Source organism: Lutjanus erythropterus, chromosome 13 (genome assembly GCF_056507025.1).
Source record: "Lutjanus erythropterus isolate fLutEry1 chromosome 13, fLutEry1.hap2, whole genome shotgun sequence".
In the NCBI taxonomy this organism is placed as follows: Eukaryota; Metazoa; Chordata; class Actinopteri; order Lutjaniformes; family Lutjanidae; genus Lutjanus; species Lutjanus erythropterus.
Window position 1 is genome coordinate 8,989,339 of NC_139329.1, and position 12,355 is coordinate 9,001,693.

Below are 12,355 nucleotides of genomic sequence, written 5' to 3' on the forward strand. Positions count from 1 at the left end.
CAACTTCTCTGGGGCCTAAGCTCATCTGATGACTGATGCAAAATGGAAGAGATGGATCCACATTCCAAATTGTTTTTGGAAATCATGGATATCATGTCCTCTGGGCAAAAGAGAAGGACCATCCAGATTGCTGTGTGTTAGTGTGCATAGTGTGGCTGATGGTCACATCTGTGAAGGCACCATTGATGTTGAAAGGTACATACAGGTTTTGGAGCAACATATGCTGTGATCCAGACAACATCTTTTGTTGAAATAAGCAGGAGTGTCCCTGAAAGACAATGCAGAGACACATTCTGCACATGTTAAAACAGTGTTGCTTTGTAGTAACAGAGTTCAGGTACTAGACTGACCTGCCTGCAGTCCACTCCTGTCAAAAATACGACAAAAGAGACCCCGCCTTGAGTCACATATCAAGCAAGAATGTGAAAGAATTTACTTTGTTCAACACTTAAGCAATTAGTGTCCAGTTACGAAATGTTGATTGCCTGTTGCATGTTTTATAAAGATGGCCCTGTCCCAACTTTTTGCAGTTGTGTTACAGGCATCAAATTCAGAGCGAGTATATATTTACAAAAAACAATTTATTGTGAACATTATATATCCTGTCTGTGTGCTGCATTCAATTGAAAAGAATAGAAATTCAGTGCATTATGTTTTTATTTGCATTTTACACACTTTCCGCCTTTTATTAAGTTGGGGTTTGTATTTGAGCCCTGCAGAGGGCACCAAGACTAAAGCCAGGATTAATGTGTCTGTACTCTGAATCTGCTAGTTTTGTATAATTATTCTTATTTTTCAATCCTACGCTTTAATGATTATACAATTATGGTTTTACTGAGCGTTAAATGCTAATGATGCATTTCATAACCATATTTGCATGATTTGGCAGGGCCATAAAGATTTTATTAGGACACCGATCTGTCCAAAACACATACTCTAAACTGCAGTTTTCCCAGCAGAATTATACTTCTTTTTCTCTGTGATAGTCCCTTGTAGTAATTATCTGGCATTTCACTCACCCACCAGCCTGAGAAGACTGTCTGCCTCCTGTTTGTTGCAATTCTCTGTGTATCTTCTTCACTTTGCACTTATTTTACAATCATTATTTGTGGGTTTATTAAGGTAGCATCCACTATCTATGATCTTTCTTCAGTGAGAAAATCTTTTTAGTGGGGTGCATTTTAGGAAAAAGTCCTCATTTGCACTTCAATGGTAGCTACACTTCAAAAGTCACCATGCTGGCAACAAATTGAGCCGGGTGGTCTAAACATGTTGAAGTAGTGTTTACAAGCAGAGGCTGAGACATCTTGAAAGAAGAAGCAATTATCTGTGGCTGTGAGGGAGATGGGTCTCTTGGTGATCAGTAATGGCTTTAATAATGGGATTAAATCATTTTCTGTACTATGGTAAATAAACACCGGCCATATCTGTAGGCTGCTCCCTCCCCATTTCAGAACTGACATAGGGTACCGTTGCCTAACTGAAGAATATCTTAAGAACAAGATAAAACAGGAGGATTATTTTCCCTTTCTTCCTTCCCAAGTTTTCTGTCTGCTCTTGTTTCAGTTACCTATTTTTACCCCTTTTTTCATCCTTCACACCACACAGCTGATTTCTCCCGCCTCTTCTCTATAGGTGATTTGTCCTCTCCCTATCCACAGTGCTCCTGCCCTCTTTTGATTTTCTCCTCAATGTTCTTTCTCCCTCATCATCACGCCCCTCTTTCTCCTTCTCACCTTCTCCTTCCCCTTCCACCCACGCTCTGTGTCCTTGCTGTAATATCTCTGCTCTTCCTCCTGCATTATTCTCTCGCCCACCGATGCGTCCGTCCGTGTCACTCCCTCTCACTCTTTCCCTCTGTCTTGTGGAAGTTGAGCCCTTTGTGGGGATGCCACGCCGAAGACCTCTCTCCTTCTGCCCCTGCTGTTCCCCCGAAGGTAACGTAACCTCGCCGCCTCTGCTGTCGGTTGTGGCGGGTTACCATGGCAACCATATGGATCTCCAGAACCGGGCTACCCCCCTCGTGCCCTACCCCATCATCCTCCCAAACCAACCGGTCCTCCTTTTCCTGTTTGTGTGTCTTCAGGCTCAGTAGATTTCCCCAGAACGGTCCCAAAACTTGTGAAGTATTAAGGCATTTATCATGAGGAAATTGATTAAAAATGTTGTAAAACACTCCAATTATACATTTCATCACCATTACATTCAGAGCATCAGAATGTATGCTGTTAAAGGTATTGGTCAGTTGATCCTTTTTTTTTTTTACCAGGACAGCACATGGAGTTATTTTAATAAGATTGTCATCTTTTCAAACCAAATACGAAGCAGAACAGAGCTGCTATTATTACTTTCAACTATGATGTACTAGGTCCTTGGCTCCCACGGGTATGTTAGATGTGCCAGGCCTGAACAGGTATTTTTTAGGGTTAGGTTACTTCTGTAGGTAGTAAGCTAGGCAGCAGGGCATGCCAACATTTGCAACTTGCATTTGAGCAGACAAACACACAATTGAATCCATTCCTTACACTGTGTTTCTTGGTGTTTTTGGTTTCATAAATGCAAAAAAACAGACATAACCATCCAAAGTATTTTAATAGCTATATAGAATAGCTCTATCAGAGCAACATTCACAACATGAGGAGAAATCCAAACATTGACAGGGGCCGTGTCTAGATAGGAGCCCTATATTTGCAAAACTTTCATGAGATTTCTACTTCTTTTCTAATTGCAGAGGTTTTACAAACTAATTATGTTTTATAATGTGACAATGCTCTGGTTAAGATCTGCTTAGGTTTAAGGTTCCTGCACATGAAAAGAAATTTGCTCTTGGTTCACTGGGAGATAGATCACAGAGGGGCAAAGCACAGCGCTATATGTCATGTCTGCCTGGCATACAAACAACTAAGCTAACATTAGCAGTGGTTTAGCTAAGGTCATAAATTATATGCTTATTCACAAATCTTGTAGCTCCATCTGACTGCTAAAGTTTCACCATACATTACGTTACTGGTTAGATCGTGGTGTTTTTAATGTTGTGTTATAGGCAACTTTGAAACTCTTTTCTTCCACAACTCTCTCCTTTCCTTGCTATGTGTCGCTTCTGGCTATGTTGTCACGTACAGCTATAATCTCATTGGTTGCACTTTTAAAGTTCAGCAGCAGCCAAGGTCAGAGTCGAAATAATTGGACTCCACCTAGTTGGGTGCAGCTGCTCTCCAAATAGGAAGACAATGGCACAGCCGGTGGAGAACAGTTTTACTGCTGATCATGTGTAGGCACCTTCAGGGACTAAAAACATAATAAACACATAATCACTCTCAGTGGCCTGGTGGCTCAGATGGTGGAGCGTTGGCCCCATGTGTTGGGGTTGTGGGTTCGACTCCCACCTGTTACCCTTTGCTGTACATCTGCCACTCTCTGTCCCCCTTTCCTGTTTTATCTTCAGCTGTCCAATACATTAAAGGCATAAAAACCCCAAATACGTACACATATAAATGATCACTGTCACAAGACCTTTGTGTGGGTTTCCCATCTAGACACGACCGATGACAGGCCTGCCCTTCAGTGTATCCAGATTAGACTGCTTTTTATTTAATTAGGCAGGAAAAAATTATGATGACTAATAGCTAATGACCATTAAAACCAAATGTCATTTCAGCTTATTAGAAACTTTTTATTTTTAATGTAACATTAGCCAACAAACATTATATGAATATTTTCATTAACTTTTAACAACAACAGCAACAACAAAAAAGTCCAAATTGGGCTAATTTTGGGCTAATTCTGTGACTAGTCAATGATTGTTTGGGGGCGGGGTTTAACAAATGGTCAGTTTTATCCTAGAGACACATGACAAAACCTGCAGTTTCAGAGCAGAATACATACAAATGAGTATGAGAGTATTATGACTGAGTTCTAATATTCTCTCAAGTATTGTCTCAGAAAATGGAGGTAGAAAAAAGATTTTATTTCCTATTATTCTAAGTAGCAGCATTCACTGAAAGGGGAAACTACTTTGCTGTGGTGTGTCCTTAATCAACAGCATGTGTTCTGTTTTCTGTTTAGCCAGAATTAATCGTAAAACCGCATAGTCTGTTGCAGTATCAATTTTTGCAGTTGTTTTTAGGAATTCTGCTTCTTATCCCTTGAATAAAAGTTAAAAATGTCATGTAATTATAAAATGATAATAAAGCCGAGCAGTGAACACCTGGCACATGGTTAGCTCATGGGCAAGTTTGCGGTTGGAGGAGTGAGAAACATGCATGGTGTGATGATTTGTTATAAATATTCAAGTCTTACGCAAATCAAGTCTTAAAAAAATAATGGATCATCTGGTTTGTTCCCGTACCTAACACCTGTCAGTGGAAATTTTGCCTGAGCTTCTAATCCGTGCAAAGAAACATGCTTTTGTGTCTGTGTGCGGTCTGGTTTCTTGTCCCTTTTTTTTTTTGCTGTTTCTGCCTTGTACCGGTGGCTCTAATCTCCTTTGTGTTCGGAGCCTTAGGCTGAGGGTTGGTGGTGGTGGAACAGGTTGAAATAGTGAAAGAAAAACACCTATTGATAGGATAGTTTTGGAAACTCAGCCCTTCCTCCTCTGTCTCAATATGTTGTGTTCCTCTCCAGTGTGAGCAGCTCTCCTCCAGCTTTGTCTCTCTGTCCCCTCTCTGTTTATTAGCGAAAACCAGCCCCCAAGACCACAACCATGCGATTTATGTGTGTACGATTTTTTTTCTTTTCGTTTTGCAAGAGCCTCCTCTTCCCCAGCTAAGTATGTCACGCTGCATTGAGGTTTGCCTTCAGGTGTTTCATTGTAAGCGCTTGGCTCCACCTGCTGCAGACAGATAAATGAGAAGGATGCATCGCCCTAGCAGCAGACCTCTCTAAAGCATGCCTCGTAGACTGGTCTCCTCTGCATACAGCGGGACTGCAGGAGCTGACTGATTGTGCTGATTAGGAAAACTGCACAACTGCAATGCATGATGCCAGCAGTACCCTAACATGCTTTACCCTGGGGCAGACTTAATAGAGGAGTGTGAGCTTCGCTATTGGTCTCAATGAAAAGTCATCCCATGAACATTTGACCTTGTAATTGAATATTTAAAGACAGCCGAATAATTCATGCATCTTTTACTGTTAAACTGCTCAGCATGAATGGAATCTTAAAAAGGATTTAATTTCTGCTGGTGGGTCAAGATGTGGGCGGGGGAGGATGAAGAATTTCCCATAGGCCTTTGGGTTTCTTTCTCTGTAATGTCTTAGCTACTGATTGTTTGTTTTTTTTTTTCTCACTACCCACCCACTCTGGAAAAAAAAACTGATAGGAGGAGGTAGTTGCTCACAAAGAGCAGCTACATCTGACACAAAGTCCAAACTGGGTAACACAAACTCTCAACTTTGCAACAACAGGTATTGTCTGTTTGTGTGTGTGGGTTGAGTGTGTGTGCGTGTGTGAGTGTGCACTTGCCAAAGTTGAAACCTGTAGCTCCACGCCATCTTCTGTGCGTCATCTTTTACGTATGGCGCCGTGACTGACCACGTTGGTGTCAAGTCCATCCGTCCACCTCACCATCCCTCAGCGAGGACATCCTGGCTTGGCTGTCATTGCATTGCCCGTGTCAGTCCTTGTCTGTTTGGCATCAGTATTGTCTTGCGACCATCTGGCCTCTCACTCCCACTGTGTGCTTCCTCCTCTCCTCCAGGCATGGGCAAGAAGGACGACCCCAAGCTAATGCAAGAGTGGTTCAAGCTGGTGCAGGAGAAAAACGCCCTGGTTCGCTATGAGTCAGAACTCATGATATTGTAAGTACATCACCTGACTGCTGAGATGGATGAGCTAAGCGCTGAACTCATCTGTCAGAGGTGCTCTTCATTTCCAAGAAGTAAAGATTAGCTGTGTGTTGTTAGCTGCTATGTCAACTTTTCAAACAAAGAAAATCTTCACCTATGAAATTCTACCTACTCGTCAACCAATCAATTGGTTGATGGGGAAAAAAATCTGCGAGTTATCTTTAGTATAAAGGAGAAGTCTGTAATATATTCACTGTAATAAATCATAAAATTATCATAAGTCTTTAGAGATTAAGGAAACAAGCAAAATGAAACACTTGCTTCTCTTACAAGAGTGTCCACAGTGTCCTCCTTTGAAATTTTGTTTTCCAGCCAGTAACTTGTGTCTTGGCAAATGTTTGCTGATTTTGTGAGTCATTAGATATCATATTAATAATCTTTTAGTAGGAATATATAACAGTCAGTTTATAACAGCAGGCAGTCACTGAACTCCAACTTCAGAACAGTGGGCTTTTATTTTCAGGTTAACAGGCTTAACTTTACATCGACAGACAATTGACAATTATAAACAGCTGATCAACTTACAGTGTAGAACTCGTTGTTATTGTCAGATTACCATGTTGCACTTGTCTAGTGCTCCTACAGCGTTCCTGCACTCCGCCTGAGCTTCCTCGAGTCTGGGGAGGAGGAGGCAGGAGAAATTAATCCAATATCGTTGCAGGCTGTGAATGTAGCCACATTAGCACCATGCTAATGTCAAATTCAATGGGAAACCTACAAAATAAACACTAAAACCACATTTAATATGGCAAAATGTACAGCTTTAGAGTTTGAAGTTGGGTCACAGACAGCCAGTATTAATCTATTATTGAACTTGAACAGTTACTGCCGACCAGCCCTCATCGATAAAACAGTTTGATGGAATAAAATCCATGCACAAGCTGTCAACAAAAATAAACTCAGCTCTTCTGTCCTCTGAGGCTGGGGGCTGATGCAATGATTGGTGCTGGTACTTTGACATGCTGTCAATTATGTAAATGTTGCCATGTGGTCAGCCAGTAAATGTTCAGTAAACAGCCTGTCACTCAAAAATAGAATAGATCAGGTCTGCATATGTCTTGCCTTCCAACAATAATATATTAAAAGGTGCTTTTCTCCTTAAAGTTCACCTTCAAGTAACACCAGCAACTGTCCGATCAATGAGAATTTGGGTGGACAAGAGCATAACGATCTACCAACCGACCAGAAGGTGTCAGCCCTATTTTACAATACCCAGGCAGCCAGTTGTAAATGTTTTATTATGTTTTTCATGTTATCATGTAGGTACAAAATGAAAATTTCAAAATTTCTGAGTTTTAGTTTTTTAAAATATAGAAAAAACGAATGTTGAAAAAGCCCAAGATGAGTAGAAGGCAAAACAGACACTGCTTGTTTTGTCTCTCTTGTGGTGCAGAGAAGAAAACTCAAAAAATCAATTTCCAAAGAAAAAGGTCAATTTTCACACACACTTATCACCTCTGCACTGATTTATTAAAAGGGTTGACATTTCTGTCACAAGGACCTTTCACAGGACACCTCAAAGAGAATCATCTGGTCCATTCTTTATTATCCATGCTTCACATTCATTAAATATTCTTAATCTTCTGATGTGAATTCAGATGTTTCAGTGAATTCAACAGGATCAGACATTGTCACCAGTTCAACATATGGGTGGTTTAATTGTGAGTGCTTTGTTGAAAGGAAGGGGAGTCTTCAGAAAGGTCCTTGTGACTGAAACGTTTTTTAATACATTAGTGCAGAGGTGATAAGGGTGTGCAGGAACTGACTTTTTTCTGATGTAAAACAAGACTAGACATCTATAGTTGTATAATAAGCTTTACTTTCTCAAGATTAGCATTCATCACCTCCAGCTTCTTTTTGTCAGGCTCAGCTTTAAGCTTCATGCTAAGATTATCTTGATTATATATGGCTAGCTTTGTACCGTGGTAATATTTAGAATGCTCTTTTAACATTATTATCAAAGTATAGCTAAGGCTGATGGGAAACAGGTGGTTAATTTTAGAGGTATCCTCCCATGAACTTTGTCAAAGGAAGAGGATTGATTCCCAGGACCAACAATAACTGTCTGCAATAACTGTTTAAATATTTCACTCTGAACCAAACAGAGCCTAGAGCCCCTGCAATATCCTGAATATAAATGTGATGCAACCTGTAATACCTGAGATAAACTGCCCGATGATGTAATAATATGTCATCATTTGAGTACAAGGCAATTATAACAGAAGATAAAATAATACTGACTTATTGTCTCCTTACTTTTATGATTATTATTAATATTACATCATGAGTTTAATGAGTCATCATTTTTCAACCGATGTGATCATATTGGCAATCCAGGTAACAAAACAACTTAATTACATTGTGACAAGTCATTAAATAATCCTTTGTTTCCTCATTATCAGTTCTTAAAAGCAATTAAATCAACTATTCATCTTTTGTTTGGAAAAGTTTATAAATCCTGTTGAAAGTTATAATTCGTCATTGACACAATTTTGGCTCGTCCATCTTTTTTTTTTTTTTTTTCCTTTCTGTCCCCAAGCGCCCGAGAGCTGGAGCTGGAGGACCGGCAGAGCCGACTGCAGCAGGAACTCAGGGAGCGAATGGCTGTGGAAGGTGAATGCATGAGGGTTAATTAAAGGGATATTTCAGATCATTTATGGTGGGGTTGTACTTATCAAGAGTCAGTGCATTAGCTGCAGTAGATTCCAGGTGGCACACCCTCAGTTTGGAGAAGCAGAGAGGGGCACCAGCTCAGAAGCTAAGCGAGGAACTGCTGTCAACAGGGTCAGCAAACAAAATGTGTTTTAGCCATATAATATCAGTTTAGTTCTAAACTATATTTAGAATATTTTCACTGCTGCCATCAGGCAGCCTTTTCTGAAGGGAAACCATTGTTATATATACGCTAAACATCGCTCTCTCCAAACCAGCTAATCTCCATAGGCAATATCATTAACTTTACCTCGACATACACGAGAGTTGCTTGTCTGCTACTACCTTGATCTGTTAATTTGTTTGCGTTAATGTGTGACTTTGGTGAATCCCAACTGTTCTTTAAAACACCAAAGTCACACAGTAGCACAAACAAATGAACAAATTGAGGTGGTGGTAGACCAGCAACTCTGGTGTTCTGTGTTGTAAAATTACTTATTTTGCCTATGGAGTTCTGTTGGTTTGGAGGGAGTGATATTTAGCTTGTATAATGATGGTTTTCCATTGGAAAAGGCTGTCTGATGGCAAAGTAAAGCAGGGAAAATAGTTGAAATATAGCACACACTTAAACTTTGTTTTTTACTTTTACAAGTACTATAGATAATACACTGATTATTGATAGGTACCTCATATTAAATAAACCCTGCATCAGATAATCCAAACTACACCATTAACAGCCCTGTCACTTAGCCTCTGAATGTTTAGATCTGTACAATCTTTTCTCACTCTTTAACTCCGTGTTCTGCTGCGCCTATCTCAGACCACCTGAAGACAGAGAAGGAGCTCGCTCAGGAGAAGCAGATCCTGAATGAGATGTTGGAGGTGGTGGAGCAGCGCGATGCCCTGGTGGCCCTACTGGAGGAGCAAAGGCTTCGGGAGAAGGAGGAGGACAAGGACCTGGAGGCCGTTATGCTCTCCAAAGGCTTCAACCTCAACTGGGCTTAAGTGTAGTGAAAGACAGGAGTTGACTCTGCTTCACATTGGTCATCTTTGATCAGAATAGTCTGCTGAACACCTGCAGCAGTGAATGTGTAAAGACCCCCCCCCCCCCTCCACCACCACCACCACCACCACCAACACACACCACACACACACAAACACTACGACTGCCTCTGACATTGCAGCAGTCTGCAGCGTTTACATATCCTCTGCCTAAAGGCAGTCCGAGTTAATCACTTTGCAGTTTTGCTTGCTCTCTCTGTCTGTGGGTGGAGAGGCGAGTACATTCACAGCTTTATCATCCCAGCCTTGAAGTGGATCCTCTCAAGACATGAAGAGGGTGGGGGGCTTTGGGAGAATGTTTGAAGACGTGTTTCATTCTCGATTGTCTAAAGGGAAGAATGCAGTTCGGTCCTGCTGATGTAAAGGAATTGTAAAGAATTGTGTCATTTGTGTATAGTTGTTTAGAACAAGTCCTATTTTCAGCGGCGGAGGGTCCTCTCTTTCCCAGAAAGGACTGTTACAGAGGTGTCTTCAAACGCTGGAGTGATGTCTCTGGCCTCAATCTCAGTATGAAGGACATCCTCTGCTGAAGCTGCCTTTCTATCCAGTGACAAACTGACTGACTCTGCTTCCTAATGAACCACAAAGACACCGTGAAAGGCTCATTTTTCCCCTCAGTGTTTAGTGAGTCAACACTAAGAACCCATTAAATATGGCCATGTTTTTTTATGTATTTATTATCTTTGTTTGCTTTTAACAGATAAACTTTCTTTTGCATTCACATGAGAGTGCCCAGAATCTCATTATCTTGCACTTGTGCATAATTCCCATGCACCCATAAGCCATTGCATGTCAGGAATGAAGGCTGCAGGCAAACAGAAGAACTTTGATCTCTAGGACATAGGATACAGACTTGTACTATATATGAACAACTAAGCATTTCACATGCCTCGATAATGATGGGCCTCTCTGTGACATGCCACTGTATATCACACTGACAGTTAACGTTTACAAGTATCTGTCCATGTTCAATTTTGGATGTTTATTTTTCCTACTGGTGGCAAACAGTAGCTAAGTAAACAAACTGTTTTGGAAGGAACTGTCTCTTTAAAGGGGCAGTCGCCCCAAAACTCAAAAATCTGTGCTTTTCCTCTGGTCTGTAGTTCTGTTTATCCATCTAGGTTGTTTTGGTGTGAGTAGCAGAGTTTTGGAGATACAATACTGATTACTCAAGATAATTGACAGACATTGTTGTAAGCAGTTTCATGCACAAACTACTTTCTTTCTGTGGTAAAATATACAGGAACTACTTTCTATCTGCAGTAGAATCTACTGGAGCTAATTTCTTCCCATTAGAGAAAAAGTAGTTCCTCTATGATTCGCTCATAACAAGGTCTGTAGATTATCTTGAGTAATTGGGTCATGATTTCTGTAAAGAGACACTGGTTTTGAATTTTTCAAATGTATTATTTTGGCTCTTTGAGCACTATAAACCCCATGACATTTCGCAGGCAGACATCTCTATACTCTTATCTCCAAAACCCTGCACCAGATGGAGAAATAGTACTACAGGCCAGAGGAAAAATATGTATTTTTTTGATTTTTGGGTGAACTGTCCCATTAAGTTGAGATAAGTTTCCTACCACATGTTAACTTTGGGAAGTTATCATTAATGAAGCCGATTTCACTGTCATTAATGGGAGATCAACGTAGCTCACATGACTCATTTTGTGCCACAGGACTGTCTCTGTTGGTGGATATGCTGCAATATCTGAGGAGTACACCACAAGTACTTACACATTACACACTTACATCAGTATATGGCAGTGTTAATCCTTTACCCTTGAACAAGATGCCTTTTTCATTTTCATTCTTAGACTTAAGTTATATTTTTATTTTTCTGAGTTGACTTGCTTTTGAAGTAGTCACGTCTGTGTGTCCCACTGGAACTCGAGATTTTTACTTGTCGTTTTTTTTTTTCCAAATATTTTTATACAGCAGGTTCCCAAACAACAAATAGATGATTTTAAATGGGGCGCTGGAGAAATGCAGAAGTGCTTTATGAGCAACTTGCATCAAACAGGAACATTATCTGGTGGGCAGTCGAATCTAATAGCCTTTTTGACAAGTGTAAAAATCCAGGTGGTCACTGTTTTACAGCACAGAAACACTAGAGGCTATATTTATGACTTGGTATGAGCTGTGAATAAACAAAAAAAGTTACATAATTTTAAGGGTCGTTGTTATAGGTGGTGTGTGATAAGTTTGACATGATTGTATTGATATTTATTAACATGTGTGCAAACTGTATTATATGTAAAGAAAATGAATCCTAATTTTTAAACTGTTCCGTTGACACGACTTGTAATGTAAATGCTTCATGTAGCTAAAATGCATAGGGGTGTTTGGATGTATGCTGAAAACGGCAATAAAACAATGCAGTTGTTCTTTTAAATGTTTGTCCACTAAAATCTCACTTTTTATTGGTGTGGATTATGGTTATAAGCATGCTTTGGATAATTGTTATGAACCATAACTGTAAGCTACAAGTGACATAATTTTGATGATTTTCCCCTACGTTATTTTGAGCCAGCTCCAGCGCTCACCTTTTTCTCCACTGCCATTACCATCTTCTGCAGAGAATATGATATGCTGTAGCAAAGAGATTATCTGTAAACCCAAATGTATGTAGGCGGATTATATAACACAGACAGGTTACACTGGTTTAGCAATGCAATACATAGTTAATAATTGTAGCTGTGTTTGGGAAAAGGTTAAGTAGGATCACTGATAGGGCCAAGACAAACTTAAAAAGTAGTTCAGTGACTAAATGTTGCACTTGCATAAAGTTAGG

General features: G+C 40.2%; 1 protein-coding gene across 7 annotated transcripts in view; it reads left to right on the top strand.

The window, feature by feature from the left end:
• The window catches only part of mical3a (microtubule associated monooxygenase, calponin and LIM domain containing 3a), a 91,686-nt gene extending 82,065 nt beyond the window's left edge, over positions 1-9,621 (top strand). For 6 of the 7 annotated variants that reach the window (XM_084734031.1, XM_084734032.1, XM_084734033.1 and 3 more), the window contains 3 exons: positions 5,700-5,799; positions 8,387-8,460; positions 9,320-9,621. In XM_084734031.1, coding sequence (XP_084590157.1) covers positions 5,700-5,799; positions 8,387-8,460; positions 9,320-9,504 — 359 coding nt within the window. In that variant the 3' untranslated portion in view covers positions 9,505-9,621. Of the gene's footprint in view, positions 1-1,871; positions 1,938-5,699; positions 5,800-8,386; positions 8,461-9,319 lie in introns of all 7 variants that reach the window. The other variant, XM_084734035.1, reaches the window with a different exon arrangement.
• The last annotated feature ends 2,734 nt before the right edge of the window (positions 9,622-12,355 follow it).